The sequence below is a fragment of the Podarcis bocagei genome (genome assembly GCF_964188305.1).
Source record: "Podarcis bocagei genome assembly, chromosome: 6".
In the NCBI taxonomy this organism is placed as follows: Eukaryota; Metazoa; Chordata; class Lepidosauria; order Squamata; family Lacertidae; genus Podarcis; species Podarcis bocagei.
The window spans coordinates 80,471,439-80,495,682 of record NC_138130.1 but is presented as its reverse complement, the minus strand read 5'-3'; the positions used below and the strand labels follow the sequence as shown (position 1 = coordinate 80,495,682).

Sequence of the window (24,244 nt, the reverse complement as noted above, 5' to 3'; positions counted from 1 at the left end):
ACACGCTTGAGTGAAATCGCGTATATTTGAAACACCTTTGAAAAAGCCTGCAAACACCTTGTTTTGCCCTCCCCCCCCATTCCAGTATTGCATGAAAGGAGTGAGAGAAATGGAGTGATGGTTATCAACAGATTAGCCCCACCCTGCTCCCAGACAATTCCTGTCACTGATAATGAGCCTCAGAAAAAACACCATACAAATAAATGTTTGAAAGAAGGAATTGCAAGCACTAAATGCAAATTCGTTAGCCAGACCTTTTCTTGTTGTAACAGTAAATATTATCTTTCATAAACCATTTGGCCTATGCTCACAGGAGGTTAGGAAACAGAACTTCTCAACTCATAGTTCTTCAAAGTGAAATTGAATTTATTGCCAGGAGCAGACAGCCTGACATTTTCTGATCAGCACCAGATTCTTTCGTTTTATCTTTGTCTGAGGATGTTTTTTTTAAAAAAAAACAACCTGCTAGGGAATTAACCTACTCTGAATACTTTTATGATCTCTGTGGTAAAGGAACCCCTGGCTATAAGTACGTACTGGATATTTTTGAAACATATTGACAGGATTAAATCACCAACTGGACCACCCAATAGAGAGAGAGAGAGAGAGACTAATTCACAAGTACAACCTGTCTCTAAAAAAACACACTTTCTTTAGGTCACATGCCCCAATATACACATTCCAGGACATCATCAACATTTTATTATTTATACCCTGCCCATCTGACTGGGTTACCCCATGTCATCCTTCAATAGGAAGCAATCTGACAATGCTGAAAAATTATTCTCTCTTCCCACCCACCCCAGCAACTTGCACAGATGATGCATTTCTAGGATAAATTGAATGGAAAGGCCCTCTCCCAAGTTCTCAGCTGAGCCACAGAACCTGCAAATTCCATCTGTCTTCTCCCTTCTTGTTCCTGTTCCATACCTTTCTTTCGTTCCCCTCAAAAACCTCTTTGAGCCAGGTTGTACAACCCTTACCTCTGGTTGGCACAAACCATGGAGATGGGCAGGGACAGAATCCAGAAATTAATAAGGCTTATAGGAGACTTAGAAGGGTAAGGGGAAATAGAAAGAGTACCCAATTTGAGGGGCGTGTGTCTGAATTTGGCCTAATGATACATACTTAATGATATCACGTCACTTAGAAAAATGGCCGGAGTACTGTTGAAACAAGTAGTGTTTAGAGTCCAGTCCCAAGAGCAATTGCAACTGTAGAGCAAGGCAAACTGAAAAATATACTATATGAAGAAGAAGCAATCAGAGTGCCAGGGAAGTAGCAGCATCAAACAGTAGCAGACTGCTACTTTATGCTGGAATCTTTGTCCTACCATGGCTCCAAACAGTCAGGAATGATGCAAATCATCTCAGAAATAATTTAGGAAAAGAATTGAAAAAAGGTACATGCAAAAGTACAGCATATCACTCTAGAACAGGTGTGGGGGAACCTGTGGCCATCCAGATGCTGCTGAACCACAACTCCCATCAGCCCCAGCAACCATGACCAATGGCCAGGAAGAGTGGAAGTCGCAATTCAGCAACATCTGGAGGGCCAAAGGTTCCCCACACCTGTTCTAGAACAACTATTTGGCTCATGAGTGGGCGGTGATGCTTTGCCGTGGTTCTAGTCCTACTTGGATGGCTCTAGAAGGTAGCCCTTGGCTTCCTTGTGTTCTAGAGAGTTCAACCTTATATACCCCATGCTCTTTAACAACAGGTGCGGGAAACCTTTTTCAGCCCAAGGGCCACATTCTCTTCTGGGCAATCTTCAGGGGGCCACATGCCAGTGGTGGGTGGGGCAACAGCAAACAGAGCAACAAATGTGAATCCTCGCTTTATACACACTGGCACGCAACCTCTGTCTCCCATCCAGGCAAGCCAGAAGCAGCATCTAAGTTCAAGGGCACATTCCAGCCAGCCAAAAACACATAAAGAGACTACAAAGCAGGTCTGCTTAGGGGCGAGGTTAGGGAGGAGGATGTGGGCCAGGCAGAGACCTGGAAAGTTGCATTTGGTCCTTGAGCCTGAGATTCCCCAGCCCTGATCTACATGAAACCTCTTGAGTGGGCTCATCCAGGATTTTGAAGTGCCTTGCTATAACCTGGCTTCAATAACCAAGGCTCCCAATAGTTCATGCTGTATTAGTACTTCTGTTAAAAATAATGTATGTGCATATTTAAAACCTTCTGTTTGAGAAATCAAGGGCAGCTTTATAGTCAGTCAGAAAGTTTTTTTAATTGATTATCTAACAGATTAAATGGTGCAAGCCTAGCTTTCACTGGTACTAAATTCAAACAAGATATTTGAAGAGGAAGCACACCCTGTATTTTGTCTGTTTTTGTACTAAAGGCATGTGGATCGTTTGCTATATCTGGAACTTGTTAACTTGTTTATACTTTATATTCAGTGATTGCCATTAACTGCTTTCCCTTAGGCCTTGACCATTACCGCCCTGAAGTCTTTGAGCATAGTAAAAAGCTGCTTCTCCATCTTTTGATTGCTCTGTCATGCAACAGCAATTTTCAAGCCATTGCCTCAGTGCTTCTCCAGACCAGAGAGATGAACGAAACGAAGACTCTCACAGTACAATCAGCATACCTGCCTGAATATTTCTATACAGGTAACAACAAGCAATTGATAGAGTATATATCTGCTTTGTTTTGACTTGTCCCTAGTTTACTCCTCTGGAGTGCTCTACGCTCTTTCTGTGCTAGCTATACATTTGTTCAACACTCAGTTTGGTTACACTGGTACAATGCCCTATATACTGTATAGGGCATTACTGTACCAATGTATCCCAAACTGGGTGTTGAACAAATAATGGAATATTCTTTTCTGGTTGTAATCTGCTGAGTAAGTGTCCTGTCTAAATGCCTTAAAATAAATAGAGCTTATGAGAGACTTTTGTTTCCTCCAGACTGCACTCAAGGGACTTTTAGATTGTTTGATTCTGCACATCTAAGGGCAATTCCACACATGTGCATAAAATGTAAGAAAGAAAGAAAGAAAGAAAGAAAGAAAGAAAGAAAGAAAGAAAGAAAGAAAGGCAGGCTTGAGCCTTCATGCTTTCCTCCGCTACGTGTGTAACCTCTGAACAAGAAGTGGAGCTCAAGAGTGAGCCTCAAGTTCAGGTGCCAAACTCCGTAAGGCATGCAACCTCTAAGCAACGTCTCACAAGTAGGACCTAATTGCATGACTCAAACTGTCTCTTTTTATGGTGGACAATTCAGAAAGCACAGGAGACCAAGGATTGCTTCTGTGTCCTAATGTGCCCCTTACCTTTAGAAGGAATAACAAGGTAAAATGACTACACATACATTTGCTGGGTGCTTATCTGTGACCTTATTACTGTCCTGTCACTAGTCGTAGCAGAGGCTCTTTTAACTAAAATAGATAAAGTCACGCTGAAGAGAACAGGCAGATAAGTATCTCAACATGCAGTGTGGAATAACAAACAAGTGCAATGCTTCACTGTCTCTGAGAGCATGAATATAAATGTATCTACTTTTTTTAATTAATAGTTTTTTATTGGACTTTCAAAAAGGAAACAGATGCAGTCAAACGATACAGACAAAATCAGTTCAGCTACCTTGGGGCAGTGGAAGGGAAAGAGAGCTTGGATTGAGAAAGGAGCACACAGGATAGTTTTTAATCTGCAAACGGTTATTTTAAAAATGTTTCTGGGGGGGAAAATCAATGGCATGTGAACTCTGCTCGTTGAATGCAAGAAGAACTGAACTTTGTGAACTCTGAAAAGAGGAGGAATTGTAATTTGACATGTTTATCTCCTCACCTTTGCTAATCAGTTGCTTCGGTGCATAGCTAGAGCAAATGAAGACTGGTAGCCTTCGTGGGTTTTTTATCAAATACCTCTCAGACAGAATGTAGGCAAACACTACCTAAGATTCCGACTTGCAGCATTCAAAGCAGTTTGTCAAGCACTGTTGTGCACAAATAAGACATTTTTATATTTTACCATTCCTTTTCCTTGGGGGGAGGGGCAGTTCCTTTGGGCCATTGGCCATGCTTACTGGGGCTGATAGTAGTTGTATTTTGGCAACGTCTGGAGGGGCGAAGGTTCCCCATACCTGCTCTGATTGGCTCAGTGAATCTGTACATAGGGAAGGGGCAGGTGTGTCCATCCCCCTTCTCTCTGCTATGCAGCTTCCAGGGTTCCCTGGCTGGCATGCAGGAGGACCCTGGGCAACTATGGGTTAACACCCTGCCAAGGGCAGGCAGGGACATATTCCCTCGTCCCTCCTGCTGTTTATGTATTCCACATCAATCCTTGCATCCTGATATGACAGAGACTGTACCTATAGCTCAGGTATAATTTTGAAGAACTACAGACCAAGGGTGGCATATGTCAGCAGTAGTCAGCAGCTAGAAATCCTTTTGAAGGAAAGGTCCAAATCTAGCATTGACACTGGAGGAGCAGGCTGTGTCCTTCCAGCTTCTCCTCATAATGTGTGATGTTTCCACCCACAAATTCCTCCTACTCTGAATATCCTTCCTTTCTCCACTGTGGCCTGTAACACATGGCTAAGGAAGACTCTTCCTATGACTCTTTTCTCATTGTAAACAGGATCAAATTCATAGACATGCTTGGATTATGAGACCGAAGCTTGCATTTTTTGCTCAACCTTTTCAGAACCAGGGCTTGGGGCTTTGACACTTGTGTAATGAGAGGAAGAAATGTCCAGATAAGGGGACAATTCCATCAAGTGATGCCTCAGTGCATTTAACCTTCAGCCAAGCACATTTTAAGTGTGGACTATGTGGGTACTTAGCAGCAGAAATTGTGCTCAGTTAACTCCTTCCACAGTCCTGCTGCTCGGCTACCCAGACCTAAGATACGGTCTGGCTAAGCGTACATCCCAACCCAGGGTTGTAGTTTGCCTTCCCTAGACAAACAATGATGAGTAGGAAGCCAAGAACAAACCTTGGCTACAGCTCATGATTTGTCTGGAGCAAGACAAGCCGTGAGCCCAGGGTCAGACTTAATGCCAAACTGAACCATGGCTTGGGTCTTCATAGTGCAGCAGCAAGAGAAGAGCACAGTGGTTACAATTTGGGTTTGGCTTACTTGTACACCCGAGCCATTGTGGCTTGAGGAAGAATTTCACACAAAACTTATATAAATGGACTCACAGCTGTGCATGGAGGCGCAGGTCAATTCTGTGTCCAGGACAGCTGTCTACCAGATCCATCTGGTACGCAGGCTGAGACTCTACCTGCCCGCGGACTGTCTTGCCAGAGTGGTGCATGCTCCTGTATCTCCTGCTTGGACTACTGCAATGTGCTCTACGTGGGACTACCTTTGAAGGTGACCCAGAAACTACAACTAATCCAGAATGCAGCAGCTAGACTGGTGACTGGGAGCAGCTGCCGAGACCTTATAACACCAGTCTTGAAAGACCTACCTTGGCTCCCAGTACGTTTCCGAGCACAATTCAAAGTGTTGGTGCTGACCTTTAAAGGTCTAAACGGCCTCAGCCCAGTATACCTGAAGGAGTGTCTCCACCCCCATCGTTCAGCCCAGACACTGAGGTCCAGCTCCGAGGGCCTTCTGGCGGTTCCCTCACTGCTTGAGGTGAGGGTCTTCTCGGTAGTGGTGCCTGCCCTGTGGAACGCCCTCCCATCAGATGTCAAGGAAATAAACAACTATCTGACTTTTAGAAGACATCTGAAGGCAGCCCTGTTTAGGGAAGTTTTTAATGTTTGGTGTTTTATCGTCTTTTTAATATTCTGTTGGGAGCCGCCCCAAGTGGTTGTAGAAACCCAGTCAGATGGGTCGGGTATAAATATATTATTATTATTATTATTATTATTATTATTATTATTATTATTATTATTATTATTATTATTATTAGAAAATTGTATATTTAGACAAGCTTCTAGAAAGGAACATGCATCGTTTCAAAACCACAAGATACGTAACGTGTAGCTGTTTTGTAGCTCCTGATCACAGATTTGATCGAGCTGTCTCTTCTGTTATTTACTCCCGGTTCTGTGAGGGTTCAGGGCAGCTAAAACTATTACCAAAGACATTATTGCCCTGCGATGACTCTTGAGGGGAGTTCTGACCTCGGCTGCACATTCCATGCTTATCTTTTTTTCTCCATTGCTGCTAGGTGGCTTTGACTTTCTGAGGGAGTATCAGTCTTCTCCCGTGCCAGACTCTGGACTCAGCTCCAGCTCCACCTCTTCCAGCATCAGCCTTGGAGGGAGCAGTGGGAACCTCCCTCAGATCACCCAGGAGATAGAAGACATGGACCCAGCCGTAGAGACAGATGAAAAGGCAAACAAGCTAATTGAGTTCCTGACTACCAGGTAATCACATCAGAGCAAAGATACCGTGCGTTCCGCTGTAGCATACCTTTGGAGGAATGCGTCTATATCCTAATCAGATAGAGTACGTTCCAGCACAAGTCTCTGGCAAACACGCAGTCATAACACATTCCCAGTCGTTTCCTGACCTTTGTAGATAACTCTGTAAAAATAATAATATTTAAAACGGTTGCAAATTTCACACAGACAGAACCTGTGAAAGAACCAGCTCCCATAATAATAAAATATGTAGCCTGTTTGGCTGATGAGTCACGTTCCAATTAATTACCAAAGCTGCCAAGTCTGTGGTGCTTTGTTCTGCTTTTGGAGCTAAAACCAATTGCCGTTTCAGTCTTAACATGAGAAACCAACAGTCAAAATCACAGAAAACCCCAAAACAATGAAAATAGCATGAATGGGATTTCTAACTCGACCATGTGTAAAATTAACATAGGTGCAAATGTAAGCGGTTGCCACTATTGCATAAAAGTTACAGCAAATTCTCTGAACACCTCCTGCTTGGTGCTTATAGCCACTTGTGAATCTGAGGCAAATGGGTGGCATTATTTATGTATTATATATGCTACGATTCGTTACAAAAGGTTGGGGTTTGGGGTGATGTTGGAACACCAGAAGCTGATAGAATGAAGTCAAGAGGAAAAGGACTGGGGGCTAATATGGTGGGAAGGAAGAATGACTTGAGGCCTGAGGACTATTTTAAATCCTGCGGAGAAGCAAAGTAAAATGAAATACTTCTGCAATTCTCGGCCACTTGCTTCTACCGACAATTGTATTCAGTTCCAAATTCGGTCTTCTCTTTCACATCCAGATGTACCCACATCCTTTAATAACTTGAGGGTTTGGTGGGAGGAGCGAGAACCTCCAGCGGTAGAGGAACTAATCTATAGTTGCCTTGTGCTATGACTTGAGACAAAATGGGAAGCGCTTGTTTATGCTGTTTTGCCAGCGGTGATCTCACTTCTGGTGATTTTTCTGGGTGCTCTTAGTGCCACGAGTGGAAGTATTCACACACTGTGTTGGGTCAGCAACTACCCTGCCAGGAATGGAGGGGGTGGTGGTGGGATTTACCCAGACAACTACAGCTCAACAGGGTGCTACATGAGGAACAGCTGCAGCTCAGCAGGTTAGAAAAGCACTTACCTGGTGGAACTAACACTAGCCAGAGCAGGCAATGAAATGGCTACAGTACGGTAAGACCGTATCAGCTGCAGAGTTGCACTTCACCTTCCCCTCTTGTATGATGATTTCTAAAGTGACACAGGTAGCAGGTGTGTATGCCCACCCCTGACCCTGCAACCCTTTAGTAATGCAGGAAAACATGGCCCCTACTTCCATTTGGCTCATTGTCCTTAGTGATGTCATCATACTAGGCATCTGATCCCTGATTGACTGGGATCTGTATTCCTTGGAAGAAGATGGCCCAGTTTAAGAGAAACAAAACGTGCAGAACTAGCTGCTCGCTGGGCTGACACAGACAAAGTGAGTGGGAGAAGTCACAGAGCATGGCCCCCACTGCTCCAAAGTACTGCTTTTGTGCCGAAAGTTGAAATGGCAGAAGGTTCCTCTCCGCCGTACCTGACATTCGCATTTCATAAATTTCCTTTTGCTTTGCACTTCGCTTGCCATGGAAAACTAAAGCTCTGCTATTATCTCAAATAGATTGTAGTAAAAAGAAAAAGATGAGTTGCTTTGTAAGGATGGGATAAATTGCATTTCTGAAATGTGTATCAGAACGAATGGGATGGAGTCCACTTTTTTATCACTTTAGGAGAAAGAGGAGGCGACATTGCAGCTTCATTATACCTTTTTTAAAAACTGGATACTAAAGAAAAATGCAAGTGTTTTTTCTTCTTTTCAGGGCGTTTGGTCCTCTTTGGTGCCACGAAGACATCACTCCCAAAAACCAGAATACAAAGAGTGCAGAGCAGCTTACCAACTTCTTGCGTCATGTTGTCTCTGTCTTTAAAGATTCCAAATCAGGTATTGAATCAACTTGTGCTGGTTGTTTTTATGGTGCCCCTCAACTGGTGCTGTTTTGCTGAATAATTCCTACCGTTTTCTCTCATACCATCCCTGCAAGCAATTGTCATTTTGTAGTGTTAACAAAAAGGGGAGCAGGGGAGAATTTCTGTACCTATATTAATTGTTATGGTCTGATTTTAGGTGATTATTCACATAAAATAGGGGCATAGGCTGCCTTATACCAAGTCAAGTCTGTTGTGTAGTTCAGTATTGCCTATACCAAGGATGGGGAACCCGTGCTCTCCAGGTATTGTTGGATTACGATTTCCATCCTCCCAGACCAGCAACACTTGGAGGATCACTAGAGGACTGGCAGTGACTCCCCAGGATTTCAGAAAGGGAATTTTCCCAGCCCAACCTGGAGATGCCTTAAGAACTTCCTCATGCAGTCTGCTTTATCTTTAGAATTTTTAGATGGTGCAAATATTTTCATATTAGCCATTTCACTCTGGATGTCAAGAACCCTATCTTTGCTCCCCATGAGCAGTAATTGAAGAGTGCCTATGCTCATAATTGCAGTGGTACCTCGGGTTACATATGCGTCAGGTTACATACGCTTCAGGTTACAGACTCCGCTAACCCAGAAATAGTGCCTCGGGTTAAGAACTTTGCTTCAGGATGAGAACAGAAATCATGCTCCGGCGGCGTGGCAGCAGCGGGAGGCCCCATTAGCTGAAGTGGTGCTTCAGGTTAAGAACAGTTTCAGGTTAAGAACGGACCTCCGGAACAAATTAAGTACTTAACCCGAGGTACCACTGTATACTGTTTGGGTGGAAGAATTTTACCAGGATTTGCAGGAGGGAATAACTCCTGGCCTGGGCTTCTGACCTCAGCCCTTTGCCCTAATTACCATCACCACAAGTTCTTTTCCTAAAGCTATTGCTGCTTACATCTGCAGCCAGTCAATATTATAATTAGCCTGACCATAATTTTTAATGATTGTAAATTAAAATTTGTGAGCTCCCACATTATTTATCAATTGCCATTTGACAGTATGAATTTTTTTCTTCCCCCACTTTAGGTTTTCATTTGGAGCAGCATCTTAGCGAAATTGCGTTGCAAACAGCCCTTTCCAGTTCTTCGAGACATTATGCTGGCCGTTCTTTCCAGATATTTCGAGCTCTAAAGCAACCTCTATCTGCACATGCACTGTCAGATCTTCTTTCAAGATTAGTGGAAGTTATAGGAGAACATGGAGAGGAGATTCAGGTACAAATATGCTTCAGCATTCATAAGAACAGAGGAAGTGAAACAATCAGTCTAGTCTGAACTGACCTACAGGTGGTTCTCCAGAATTTTGAACAGGAGTATTCCCTGTTCCTACCTAGCGATGCCAGGGGTTTGCACAGCTGACAAAGCACTGGAGAAACATGATCAGATCGCAGAGTCCCAGTTAACAGTCTGGCAGTCCTATTTTGGACCAATTGCAGTTTCCAGGCCAATTTCAAAGGCCTCATGCACAACACCCTGCAGGAATCTCCACCTGAGGTTAACATAGCGTGGGTAATTGTGCCCAGGCTATCTCCATCCAAGTATAGCCGCAACAGCCATTTTGGCCTCTAAGGACAATGGTGCATCATCTAAAACACACACACACACACACACACACTTAAAAACTAGTCCTTTAGAGAAAGCGCAGCTGCCTTCAGAATGGGTTGAACACCATTCACCAGAACAAACAAACCACCCCCTCACCACTACCTCAATTTTTTTCTGAGTTGGGTTTCAGTTTATTATTTCTCATCTAATCTATTACCATGCCCAGGCACTAATCCAGCACATCCACTGCCTCTCCTGAATTGGATGAAAAATACAGTGAGGTGGATGGCCGCTGGGGAGAGAGCCTTTTTTATGGTATCATGTGCTATAGAGCTATCACCCGTGTTTGCTTGAAACGACTGGAACTTAATTTGCTAACACGTTGCAAAGCTACTGGAGACATTAAAAGTGATTCCTATTGCTCGCATATTTGTTTCTTGAATAAATTTTGTACGAGTCCTGATTAAACATCGTTGTGATGTGTGGAGAAGAAAATGTTTGGATTTTGATTTGTTTAGATGGTGGCATTGCACAGAGAGTTTAAAAAAGAAATTGGCAGTACAGAGTTTATTCATGATTTCACAATGGCGGCGTGTAGCAAACCCATTTCATCACAGTGCACAGAGTTCAGTTTCTCAGAACTGGAGCAAGACTAGACATGGGATTCATGGGCAGGAGCAGTTGGAAAAGACTTGCCTTGGAATGCCCTCTACTTAAAACAAAAGAGATAAATAATGGTTTCCCGCATATGATCTGACAGCAGTTGCTAACATCTATAACTCTTGAGAGCATACAAGGATAAAATTTCCCAGGCAACATTGCATTCTTGGTTCTCTTCAGCAACACAGAGCTGAGTATTTGGGAGCAACAAATGAGAATCTTCAGAGAGAAATTGAGAGAGAATTATTATTATTTACTAAAATATGAATCACCTTTTACATGGGTGCCAACGTAATTTACACATCTATCCAAAAACAGCTAAAAATAGTTTTTTAATTATTATTATTTTTAAATCACTGCTTAAAAATGAACATGAGACCTTTTTATCCAGGTGGAAATATTTGTTGAAGCAAAAATGTCTTCGGTTATTTTTGGAAAGTACAGAGAATGAAAAACACTCTTGTACAACAAAGTAGGACAGACTGCAGGTCTTATATCTTTCCTGACATCTCATGCACTGTGGAATCTATCCAGTGTTGCTCCAGGTCTGAGAAGGTGCTCACTATGAGGTTTTTACCAAAGGAGTGATAGCAGGGATATAATCACGTTCACCGACTTTTAGTTTCTTTTGTTCACACATTAATGAAACTGAATTAATGAACCTGAAGTCATGCTTACTTAATGATTAAATAATTAGCTAATATTTATGTTTATCAAAGTATCCAGAACTAGCCATTCATCATAAATGGTCCGTCTTTTTCAGAGTTTAGTTCCAGAGGTCGAATAACTGTGATTAACAGCATTATATGAGAAACGCTAAACGTTAGGCGGCAGGCATATTGAATACTGCTGAGGAAGGCTGGGCATTTATACTTAAGTAACTATCTTTCTGCATTTTTTGGCAGGGCTACGTTATGGAAGCGCTGCTGACGTTAGAGGCTACTGTGGATAATCTGTACGACTGCCTGAAGAACAGTGATCTTTTGACAGTTTTGTCTCGGTAGGAGTTTTGCCTCTTAGTTATAAGGGCCCTTTCAGTAAAACTCCCAGGTTATTAAGGCAGAACACTCTCTGAACAGCCCTTGAGGCAGCCACCAATAACATGACCAGTAGCCACTGACAATCTCCAGCTCGTGGCATCAACCAATCCCATGTCCCCCCCCCAGTTCACTACCCCCGATTATGAATATAATTTTCTAAGAATAAAGCCTTGTCTTATACACGGGAAAGTATGGTAACTTGTGCACATTACAAAAAGTTTTTTTAAAAATCAATAAGGGGGTAGGAAGGGGGAGGGAGCCTGAGGAAAAAGACTTTGGCAATCCCGCTCACCATTGAACCCATTGTGTTTTGACTATACACGATTTTGGCTTTAGGCGCCATTCCTGTAATGTAACCCCAGCGTAAGTTGCAGGTGTACCGTAGTTCAGCAAAAGAATTTGGCACAATAAAGTTTGAATTATTGTCCATTTCCATCTCAGGGTTATAGACAATGTTTAAGGGTAAGTGGGACCAGAAGTCAATGATGTATGAGTGTTATTTACCTCATCTTTTTTAAACAAACCAATTACAAAAAAGAGAAAAATATACAAAAGCAATATCCCAACTCACCCCCCCAGTGGATCAAGCTAGTTAAGTTTACCAAAGTCCATTCTGTGATATCAGTAGTTGCCATTCTTCAGGGTTATCAGTAAAGTATTCTATTTATCTTTGAGCATATTTCTTCCCATATTTCTTCCCTCTCCCATCTCAGTTGTGCCGCTTAACTTCAGGAGATTGGAAGCACTGACTTTGGGGATACAGAACGGAACTGTGACTAGTGGGAAGGGGGGAAAAACACCCTCCTTTCTTCCTTCCCAGCAATGGTGACCTCTGTTCCCATTGTGTCACCAATCACAGCAGTTTTACTAATTCTTTCAAACAGCGGAATGATGGGCATTTTATTTAAATGGCCCACAGAGGAAACTATTCTGCTGGGTGCCACATGAATGGTTGTGTTTGACTTTGACTCGGTGTCATATTGTCAAGGCTGGGTTTCATGTGCCTCTGCGTTGACAGATCTCTGACACAACTCTTTCATGAGCATTCCTCTACCCCCTTTAATAAATTTGCGATGATGGTTCCTAGAATGTGGAGGATGATGGGATACAGAACCCAGTTTGTCTGTGTTGTCCTTGTTTGATTTGCTTTTTCAGAGGCATTGGCCAAGTCCTCCCAATCTAATCAAGGCAGACTTTGCCTTGGAGGGATGTCATTTCCTATCACCTGTTAGAGAAAAGTGGAGAACTGAAAAGTTAGATTGCATGCATTCATTCCATATACGCAGTCATGGAGAGGTTGCTGCTAACCTGCCCCTTCTGTGTGAAACTTGCCCAGTATATTATCTTACCTAAAAGCCTAACCTTATTTGGCAGCTGGGCAGGAAGCAAACGTCCTCAGAATGAGGGTCCAGTTAATATACAGGCACCTCCCTTCTAGTCTAATTGAAGACTTACCCAACAGCTAGGAATGGAGCTCATTCCTGGGCCAAGCCAGCTTTCTCAGCAAAAAAAATCCTACGTATATGCCTCATGTAGCTACACTGCAGACCACAACCCAAAACCTGCCCACTAGACGCTAGTCTTCACCTTACCTTATGGCTGGGTTTGCCAATGATTGCATCAGTTTCTATTTGCATCTAATTTACCCATATTTTCCTTTTGGTTTATATCTTCTTGAGGTATAGGCTGTGTATATTCTGCCCTAAAAAATAAATAAATAACCAAATTCTGCACCCAGGTAAACCATATCCTCTATTCAAAATTCTCAAATCTATAAAAATTACGTTCGTTAACATACTTGCACATTTTTGCTCCTTTCCCTCAGTGTTTTGTGTTTCTGCAAATCGTGTAAAGGCAGCAAAACTTTATCTCCATAATACAAAGTACACTGAGACCCTAAGTCTAGAACTGGGCCTTCCGAAATTGCTCTTAATGCCGTCTTCTGGATCCAGTGACTCCAAAGCGTTCATATGAGTTCTCTTATTTGCATGCAGAGCAAAAAAGGAAGAGGAATTGATTTAACTGCTGAGAAGTGTTTTGTATTTGGAGTGGGATTGCATGAGTGAGGCCTTCTTTACTGTTGACGTGAATTGGGCAGCTCCTGTTCACATGGATCTCCAGGTACTGGGCCCAGTAACATTTGTTTTGTTTTGCTTTGCTTAGTTCATCATCACCGGATTTAACGTCAAGTTCAAAGCTGACCGCAAATCGGAAGAGTACAGGGCAGCTGAATGTCAATGCAGGAACTGCAGGTGGCAACACGGCAACCGCTGAGCGCAGCAGGCACCAGAGGAGCTTTTCAGTGCCAAAAAAGTTTGGGGATGTGGACCGATCCTCCGACCCTCCTCGCAGTGCCACCCTCGACAGGATACAGGCTTGCACTCAGCAGGGCCTCTCCCCCAAAACCAGGAGCTCGTCCTCTTTAAAAGACAGCCTCACAGACCCGAACAATATTAACAACCCTACGAACCTGTTAGCCACCATCTTCTGGGTTGCTGTAGCTTTGATGGAATCCGATTTTGAGTTTGAATATCTAATGGCGCTGAGGTTGCTGAATAAGCTGCTTGTTCATTTGCCACTGGATAAAGTGGAAAACAGGGAAAAGCTAGAAAAGCTGCAAGGGCAGTTGAAATGGACAGATTTCTCAGGGCTCCAGCAGCTGCTGCTGAAAGGTTTCACTTCCCTTACCACCACGGACCTTACGCTGCAGCTCTTCAGTTTGTTGACCCCGGTTTCCCGCGTGTCCATGGTGGATTCCTCCCAAGCCATAGGTACAGACGATAGATGTTTTGTTTCATTGATTGATTGCATTTCTTCTGCATTTTTAGCTAAAAGGTCAAGTATCTATTATAAGGAATATGTCCCTCAGCAATTGATAATAATCATTATGTTTTGCATATAAGAAACTAATCCTCCAAATATAATATCACACTGCATGCGCTTGACACATTTTTATGTAAATACAGGATGTTTTAAAGTGGAGGTATATATGCCTTTATTATGACAGCATAAAGTAGTTTGAAATCTGTATTATTCATGCCTTCTCAAATTTCTACTTTTTTGTATGCGCCAGGATTTCCATTGAATGTTCTTTGCCTCCTGCCTCATTTAATTCAGCACTTTGATGGCCCCAATCAGTTCTGCAAGGATATCGCAGAAAGGATTGCTCAGGTACCATCCGTCTTCAATTCGTCGTAGGTCTAATTAAATCCCAGGGTTGTTTTTGGATCGCTGTTAACATAACTTTCATGTTCCTTATATGTCATCAGGTCTGTCTAGAAGAAAAGAACCCCAAGCTGTCAAACCTAGCCCATGTCATGACTCTTTATAAAACTCACAGCTACACGAGAGACTGCGCAACCTGGGTCAACGTCGTTTGCCGTTACCTTCATGAAACGTTTGCTGATACTACTCTGAACATGGTTACGTATTTAGCTGAGGTATGTTTCTACTACTCGGTCTTGTTTCTGTCTTCTACTGGCAGCTTTACTAAGGCTGTAATCTTAACCCATTTATCTGGGAGTAAGCCCCATTGAAGTGAACTGGGTTTAGTTCTGGTTAGGGGTTGCACATTATGTTCCCAAAGATTCAGCGAAGGAATTCCTGTGTATTTGTGTGTGTACTTGTGTAGGTGTGTATATAATAATAATATAATTGGCCCAAAGGCTAGGAATGCCTCCCCCAGGGACTTCCGGGTTGGCGCGATCCAGGAATGGCGGATTCCCTCCGAGCTCCGGAGGGAATCGGCTCAGCGGTGGATGGGTCTTTGCCGTGCCGGCGACACGGGGACCCTTAAAAACCGCAGGCGCGGAAGCCTGCGGACTGAGGACTCGGCGGGTGTCTCAAGTGCCTCCCCTGATTCGCAATGAGCCTTTTTAAAGGCTACGGAGGGGATACGGGGGACGGCGCGACACTGAGAGTCGATCGCTACCGCCGCTGAGCAAAGCCGCGAGCCATAACTGGAGAGCGCTGACTTCCTTCCTTGAAATTCGGACTGAAAAAAGAACCCGTGAGTAATCTGGAACTGAACTCTAAAAATTTTTATCCTTTGAATTTGAGACGACCGGGGGGTGAGCCAAAAGGAAGTCCCCACCCCCCCCCCTTGCAGACGATCCAGAGCAACGATACAAGAGCTAAGCTGGAGCGCCTACCCTGTAAAGGGTGAGTTTTAAAAAGACAGCAACTTCCAAGATTTAGAAAGGCAAATTTGAACAGGAGAGTGGAGTGTTGAAAGAGACTTTGTTTTGTGGTAAACAACCCTCCCTCCCGGGCCCGGGAGCGATCTGCCTTGGAGCCTGTGTAGAGGAGCAGAATTTGACAGCTGTCAAAGCTGTCAAATGGACTGTTAACAGTGAAAAAATTGCTACTTAAGATCTCTCCGGATTAAAAGGAGTTACAATTGAACTAAAATTGTGGGAAACAAAGAAACAATAACAGGACAGAGGATTGTTGGAGAAAAGATCATTCAGCAACCAGATTCCCTCTAGGGGGAATTCTGTGGAATTACAATGGCTGTGGGTGGAAAGATACTGAGAGAAATTGAAAGGATGTTTTCACTGGTGGGAGCTTTACAGGAGCAGACTACAGCTATGAGTAAACAATTGACGACCTTGGATTTGGAAACAAGTAGCTCTGCTGAATGTAATGACGATCTGAGTGAGAAAGAACCCACAGCTGAATTTGAAATAATAAACAAAGAAGAGGAGAAGACAAAACAAGAAAGAGAACAAGTTATGTGGGAAAATACTAACCAGAATCCGGCATCTGGAGAATACAAGCAAGGAGACTATTGGATTAAATCCAGTGTAAACCTACGAAAGACACAGAAGATGAAAGTGGAGGCCCTGGGAGTTTATGGAATTCAGGAACTGGAAATAAAGAAGTATAATTGGGGCCTCCACATAGACTTTGATTTTGATTTTGACTATCATCAAGACTCGGGCCTAGTGGAAACTCCTCAGCAGCTGCCTTTAAATATGGGAAGAGACTATGGACTGACTGGATTGATTGTTAAGGAAATCTTTCGAGACTCGATGACAGACAAAAAGGACTACCAACAAAACCGGCGGAGAGGGACTGGCAAAGATTTGAGAGCCTCGGATGTGCGGAATCCAGGCTAAAAACTGTTATTTTGGACATGTCTTGGGAAAGGACGCCAAGCGGGGATGGGAGGGAGGGAAGTATCTAAATTTAAACAACACTCAAGACCAGGGGGTTTAGTAATAAGGAAACTATTCAGGAAAAAATGAGAAATCGAGGGAAGAGAATTGGGGTCCAACTTAGGGAAAACTTATTTTTGTTTTTATAAAAGGACTAATATTAAGACGGAAGAAATACTAACTTGCTGACACAAACTTGGGAATAGGGATGCAAGGGAGGGGGTGGGGGGAAGTCAAGGACCAGGGTTAGAAAATAAGATTTTCGGGAACTATTCATGTTTGTTGTTTGTTATGTTTGTTTTGGTGTTATGTGTTTTGTTTTTGTCTATAAAAAATGTGAAAACCCAATAAAAATTTTATAAAAAAAAAAGGAATGCCTCCCCCAGGAGACTCTGAGAACAGATATTAACCATTAAAAATGAATAAATTAGAACAAATGCATAATAAACAGCAGACATTGTATAACCTCTGTGCAAGCAAATCAGGATGAATGCTCAATAAACCTCTTTTCCAGAGGCACCTTCTCTCGTACACACACATAAACAGCAGAAACGCTCTCTTTCTCTGAACTGTTTGAGAGAGACAGCTCCCTCATTACAGCACTGTGACAGGGAGGATAGGAAACACTCTATTTTGCTGTTCACAGATCGTTCTCTGCAGCATAAATGACTGTTTCTAGCCCTCCCCATTACAGTGATGTGATAGGGTGCCTGCTTCTGACGTCACAAAGATGCCTCTTCAACTTGCGTACTGTCAGGTCAGAGGTGTTCAGGGAAAAGAAAGGAGTTCTCCCTCCTATTTCCTGAGAACCTCCAACCTGGCGGTAGACACACACAAGAGGACAAAGCGAAGTTTTTGCGAGGAGGGGAACAGGTGCCTTTGGAATGCATTGATTTGACTGCGGCTTGAAGGACCAGTTGAAATGACTTGGCAGGCCGCCTTCGGACTGTAGGTTCACCATCCCTGCTCTAAAGGTTGCCAGGGATGTTGTCACAGTGTGCAATGAAAGTTTACGAAACAAAGCATTGTGACTAATCAAGTCTATGGGTTTGTGAAACGTACTTAGAGATAAGTTCCATTGAAATAAATGGAACTGACTTCTGCATAAACTTGCATTCTTTTTGGAATGTACTTCAGTGTAAGCCTAGCCCAGGCGTAGGCAAACTCGGCTCTCCAGATGTTTTGGGACTACAACTCCCATCATCTCTAGCTAACAGGACCAGTGGTCAGGGATGATGGGAATTGTAATCTCAAAACATCTGGAGGGCCGAGTTTGCCTACGCCTGGCATAGCCTTGTGATGTGCAGTTTTTGATAAAATGTCAGCCTCTTTTGAACAAACCGGAGTTTCCTTGCTTCTATCATTGGAGTGCAAGAAAAACTGTTATCTTGCCTCTCCTACAGCATTGTTTTGACTATGCTGATTTATCATCCTGGACTGTACAAGGAATGTATACACAAGTGAGTTCTTTTTCCATGTATTAGAATTGTTATGATAGTTCCTGTGACTGTTCACTGAGAACCAGAATAGCATTACCAAGTGTTACATTATTTTGATTTATATAAATATTGAGCTCTTGGTATTCCTTTCCACAACTTGGTTCTGTGCACTCAAGTTTGTTTGAAGGACATATAAAATAGATGCAAGAAAACACCTGAAAATCTCCTTGGAAATTTAAAAAGCAGTAATGGCACCAGCTTTTGAAAGTTAGCACATTTGCTTTTGAAGCACCAACATGGCCAGAGGTTAGCAATGGTGGAAGAAGGCTAAACAAGGACGTTGTGGATAGGCTGGCTTAGATAATGAACTATGGGGATGTTTAGGTTCCATAGATTAATTTTTTATTGTAAAAGTTGGCGCAAAGTGACTTCCTTCAGAACGTTGCATCTGAGTTCCATAACAAAATAGAATATCTGTATGTAGCCGAGTGCACTAATATGTAAGATTCTAACCTATGATCTTCAGTGTTATTATCTAGGAGCTGGATTCAACTAAATAGGTGTACTAGCGGGAGCCAGTTCAATAAGTCCCACTAGTGCAATGGGACTCTTCCACACATACACCATGTGCCTGCTACACCCCCCAAATCTTCTCTGGGGGTTGGAGAACCCCCATAACAGTGCAAGGCGGGAGGAGATGGGAGGTTATTCCACCAGATAAACTGAAATGCTAGCACTGATGGAATGATTAGAAAAGTGAAACGTTGCGTTCCTCCCACAACTCTCACCATTTTACCTCTTTAACAGCAAAATTGGTGTGTTTTTAATGTAAGGATTATGATTTTGTTTATGTTTTCTCACAGCTTCTGGAAAAGGGGCTTCCCAGCATGCAACAGTCCCTTCTGCAGATAATCTATAGTCTTCTTAGTTATATGGACCTATCAGGCATTCCCGTAAAACAGTTTAACATGGAGGTGTTAAAGACCATTGAAAAATATGTGCAGGTAGGTATTGCATGCACCTCATAGAGCTTGTATAAAAAACCAGTGCTTATTCACTCATTTAGAAAAGGATTTATATGGACTCATATAAAATATAAAGGCCTCATGTAACCTAGCTTTCCCTTTCACTCCTAAGTTAGTAGCAAGTCAAACCTTTCCTCTGAAATATGGCAGACTATCACATGAGAAATGAGAAGGGGGAATTTTGGGGAAGTGGAAGAGAAAACACAGACCAGGCTTGTTCACATAGTGGCAAGCTATGCTTTGGCATTGTGTCTGATTTGCTGCACATATGCTGTGGCCAGAGGTGGTTTTGGGGTAGCATGACCAGATTGACCTCATTGGGTGCCGTGCTGCAGGGGGAGCCACAACAATGCTGTAGAAAGGAGCGTCAGAGGCGGGGGGCACCGAATCTTAGCATTGCACAGGGTGCTGCTGAAATTTGAAACTCCCAAGTCCACCACTGCTGCTTCAGTCAGCCCCAACTTCTGTAGACATTAAATCCAAATTCTGCATTCAGAATCAGTTGCAGAATTCACACCCAGAATAGCATGCATTTACTCTGATTCATTCTGCTTCTGAGATACATATTTCCAGACAATTTGGCATTTTTCTGCAAGGAGTAAGGCAAAGGAAAAGGAGAGCACAAACAAAAGGCAAAAGTACTGCAGTTATCACTGCACTCCATATCCCCTTTCCCCCCCTCCATCCTTAACCTGTCACTCAGAGGAAGGGTCCTGGTTCAGGGAAATGTTTGTGCAATTAAATTATACTTGAAATAAAATCAGACTCCTGTCCAAACACTACCCAAGTATTCTTTGATTTTTGCTGGAAACACAAAAGTTATAAATGATTTCAACAAGAGGCAAGAATGTAAGAATGTAAAATTCTGTGCCTAATTCCAGCGTTACAGGAAAAAATATTCAAAGCTGATTCAGTCCTCTTTATTCTCAGTTGGAGAATTAATTCATGGTCTGAAAAGGATGATAATATACTATAATAATATTCTCATTTAACTCTGTGCGGTATATATACATTCTGTGTATATATTGTCAAACCTGTATTGCATTTGAAACTAGTATTATTACTGAGCACCCAAATTGTTATGTTGTAATTAATTAATAGTAAGTAATTTTATTGTGTGTGATGTTCTTCCTCTTCTTGTAGATTTTGTTCCCACTTAATATATAATATGCTATATATTTGTGAAAAATTGTTTCCAGAGCATTCACTGGCGAGAAGCCCTAAATATATTGAAGTTGGTAGTTTCGCGCTCAGCAAGCCTGGTTTTGCCCTCCTACCAGCAGCACAGCGATCTTTCAAAAATGGAAATACATCGTGTATGGAACAACGCTTCCAAAGAACTACCTGGGAAAACGTTAGACTTCCATTTTGATATTTCGGAGGTACTATATTCTTGTTGCGATAAATCTGCGTGTACAGTGCATATCCCTTTGAAAGCTGAAGCAAATAGAAATACTGTATCATTTTAAAGCACATAATCTTAAACATGGGTTTCATTGAGGCATGTGGACAAGGTGCTTGGAATTGTGTGGTTGACTACTTGCACTTTGGACTGTTGCCCCTCCTGCCTGATAAAAACTAGCAGGGAGGGGACAGCTGGCTGGGCCGGGGGGCGGGGATTAACGCCACCTTGTGAGAGAGGGGTGGTCCCTGCCTGATTAAAGGAAACAATGGTAAAAACCATTCCTCAAGAAACCCTCCCTGGATTTGGAAAATCTAAGTAACTTCCAGCCAGTTGCTAATCTCCCTTTCTTGGACAAACCAGATCCAGGGTTGCCACAGATCAGATCCAGGTTCTCTTGGAGGAGACTTAATTTCTAGATCAACTTCAATCGGGGTTTAGGCCCAGCTTTGACACAGAAACAGATCCCTGTATGATGACCTCTGTTGAGAGGGGGGGAAATGTGTCCTCTTAATTGTCCTCAACCTCTCAGTGGCTTTCAATACCATCGACCATGGTATCCTTCTGGAATGACTGAGTTAGGGGTGGGTGGCACCATTTTGTGGTGGTTCTGGTCCTACTTGGATGGTGGTTCCAGAGGGCGATGCTTAGGGAGTGCTCTTCAGCCCTGCCTTATGGAATTGTAGAATCATAGAATTGTACAGTTGGAAAGAACTCCAAGGGTCATCTAGTCTAACCCTCTGAAATGCAGGGATCTCAACTAAACCATATATGACAGATAGACATCCGACATCTGCTTAAAAACCTCCAAGGAAGGAAAGTCCACCGCCTCTCGTGGGTCCAGCGTCAAAAAACTCTTACTGTAAAGCCCTTCAAAATGCTAAATACTGTTCATTGTTTTCTTTTAAGACTCCAATTATTGGGAGGCGATATGATGAGCTACAGAGTTCTTCAGGCAGGGATGGAAAGCCTAGAATAATGCCTGTCACCCGTAGCACTTCTTCAACATCTTCTGGATCTAACTCCAATGTCCTTGTTCCTGTTAGCTGGAAGAGGCCTCAGTATTCTCAGGTAAAATCTAGGGATCATCTGGAGAAGTGCTTTCAGTTGTCCCCCGTGTTACAGAGACATGTCTTACTTCAAGCGGAACTCAGCCCTATGCTGTGGAACACTTTCAGCAGACATTCGGCAGACAATCCTCACTTTTGACTTTCAGGCGTCTCTTGAAGACCTTTTTTGTGCTAACAGGCCTAGGTAGTGGTTTAACTTTTTCTTGAGTAGCCCATCATTTTAAAAATTGTTTTGTATTGCTTTAAATTTTTTAAAATGTTGCTGAACCACCGCCCTGATATTTTATGGGAGGGTGATATATAAATACTTTTATAAGTAAACAAAATGCCTACCCAGTTTCAGGAATTGAGCTTTTGAAAAAAATCCTAAAACACCTACAAAAACTTTATCCATATGAAATTATAAGAGACAAGGTTTGGCTAAAATTAGGAGACATCAGGAGTGGAGCTTTCGATGTTTGTTAAATGCTCCCTATTTTTTCTTCTATGATTTGAGCTCTGAAATGTGTGGCATTGCTTAAACTCATTTCTCTCTCTCTTTCTCTGTCTTCCCCCTTTTTTAAAAAAGAAAAGGACAAAAGAAAAGTTAGTGCACGTTCTTACGCTTTGTGGTCAAGAAGTCGGCCTCAGCAAAAACCCTTCGGTAAGTCTCATATTTCTCCTTCTAGGGCTTATTCATAAACAGTTCAAAGGTACAGCTCTAAATTTTATCTTCAGTTTGCTGGCATGATGTGACCCTTCCATAATGAATGCTGTTTCTCAGCCAAACGCAAGCAATAGATGTGCCTGTTAAAACATTGTTGTTAGTTTAGGCAAGCCTATCCATACATGTAGATGCTGCTGTGTTTTAATCTCTTTTACTCTTAAGCTTTAATTATTTTTACATGTTTTAATTGTTTTTAACTGCTCTTTACTGACCATGATACTTCTTGCTAGCCCGTAGAGGTTTTACCAGAATCAAGTGGTATATAAATTTTGTTAAGTAACTAAAATAAAATAATGTGTCTACCCACTCCCCTTATCAAGCAATTATCTCTCGATGGCTTTGTTAAGATACGGCTTGCTGGCTAACTCATTTCAGAATTACTTAACTGTTCATTTAGGCATTGTGACTATCTGCCTCTGACCGTTATACTTCCTGAACATTTTAGAAATTTAAGAATTCAAAGTCCATTCTGGCTTATACATACGGAAACAAAATAGGAGATAAAAGGATAGGGTAGAAATGAAACTGTGGTTGTTGGAATTCCTTTTCGGCTAAACATACGGGTCTCTGATATGAGTCAGGTCTTCCATAGGTGACAAGAAATGGCTAGTAGTACATCTGTATAATCTGCCTAACATTTCTCAGTCTGCCCACTCCCCCACCCCAAGTTCAAAAATGTACATGCTGCATTTATTTGTTCGTTTGGGGGGGGGGAATGCCCTTACCCTCCAGTTTTTGTTTTTGCCATTTCCTCTGCTAAAACTGATGCCAATCAGTAACTGTAGAAAATCAGCTGTAAGAGGCAGTTGGAAAAACAGCTGCTGCAGACAGACTTCTCTCTCTCCCACTTTCTCCCCCAACCCCCCTACCCTCTCTTGCATCTAAGAGTGTGTAGACACAGTCCACAAATAAGCTTCCCCCGTTGATGGAAAAGCACAGTTAGCGCCATGGTTGTGGAATGATGAAGTTCAAACATATTTGTAAATAATAACAGCTGAAATGTAACACATTCTAATTCATCTGCATGCTTTCCCTTGTAACAACTGAGAAGCAAAAGGGCTGGCTTACCCCTTTTCCGTGCCCTTCCCGCAGTTGCATTCTGTTCCCATAAATGCATATAAATACTAAGGAAGCATCAATCTGCACCCATTAGGAGGTAGCTTGGACGTGTTCCTGCAGCTCATAGTTGCGTCTTAGTATGAGTTTAATCTGAAGGCACCTGTCCAACATAAATAATAAAAAGGAGCCTTCTAAAAATACCCACTGAAGGAATTAGGTGTGTACAGCTTTCTGAAAAGCCCATTAGACTAACAAAAGAGCGTCGTAGAGGAAGAGTTTGTTTTGTTTTTAATAGAAAAATCCCTCTTGACTTTTAGGTGATTTTTTCTTCATGTGGAGATTTGGATCTGATTGAGCACCAGACGAGCCTGGTGGCTTCCGAGGACGGAGCCCGCGAGCAAGAGAACATGGACGATTCAAACAGCGAGCAGCAGTTCAGAGTCTTTAGGGATTTCGATTTCCTCGATGTGGAGCTGGAGGATGGGGAGGTATGGTACATTCTCTCTCAACAAACTTTGCTCTTACTGCAGATTAAGCCACATTTTAGCACTTCCCCAACAGTAAATAATGTCCTCTTTATATTCTAGCAAAGACTTAGCTGAGCAACGATAAGTGTTTATAGAGTGTTAGTGCGGTAGCCTAACTTTCGACAGGTTACTATCCCCTTCCTTAAACATACACCTTTTTCTCTCTTTATATGCTTCATTTTTTAAAAAACAAAAACAAACCCTCAATACACACTTTAATGCATGCTACAGAAGACTAGGGCT

General features: G+C 42.5%; 1 protein-coding gene across 8 annotated transcripts in view; it reads left to right on the top strand.

Annotated features, from left to right (window-relative positions):
* FRY (FRY microtubule binding protein) overlaps nucleotides 1–24,244 on the top strand; it is a 189,903-nt gene that overhangs the window by 141,003 nt on the left and 24,656 nt on the right. For all 8 annotated transcript variants that reach the window (XM_081197846.1, XM_081197845.1, XM_081197840.1 and 5 more), the window contains 13 exons: nucleotides 2,437–2,622; nucleotides 6,137–6,335; nucleotides 8,212–8,333; nucleotides 9,397–9,584; nucleotides 11,480–11,574; nucleotides 13,778–14,385; nucleotides 14,688–14,785; nucleotides 14,884–15,054; nucleotides 19,076–19,216; nucleotides 20,437–20,619; nucleotides 21,549–21,710; nucleotides 22,278–22,352; nucleotides 23,792–23,962. In XM_081197846.1, the coding sequence (XP_081053972.1) occupies nucleotides 2,437–2,622; nucleotides 6,137–6,335; nucleotides 8,212–8,333; nucleotides 9,397–9,584; nucleotides 11,480–11,574; nucleotides 13,778–14,385; nucleotides 14,688–14,785; nucleotides 14,884–15,054; nucleotides 19,076–19,216; nucleotides 20,437–20,619; nucleotides 21,549–21,710; nucleotides 22,278–22,352; nucleotides 23,792–23,962 (2,399 nt within the window). The remainder of the gene's footprint in view (nucleotides 1–2,436; nucleotides 2,623–6,136; nucleotides 6,336–8,211; nucleotides 8,334–9,396; nucleotides 9,585–11,479; nucleotides 11,575–13,777; nucleotides 14,386–14,687; nucleotides 14,786–14,883; nucleotides 15,055–19,075; nucleotides 19,217–20,436; nucleotides 20,620–21,548; nucleotides 21,711–22,277; nucleotides 22,353–23,791; nucleotides 23,963–24,244) is intronic.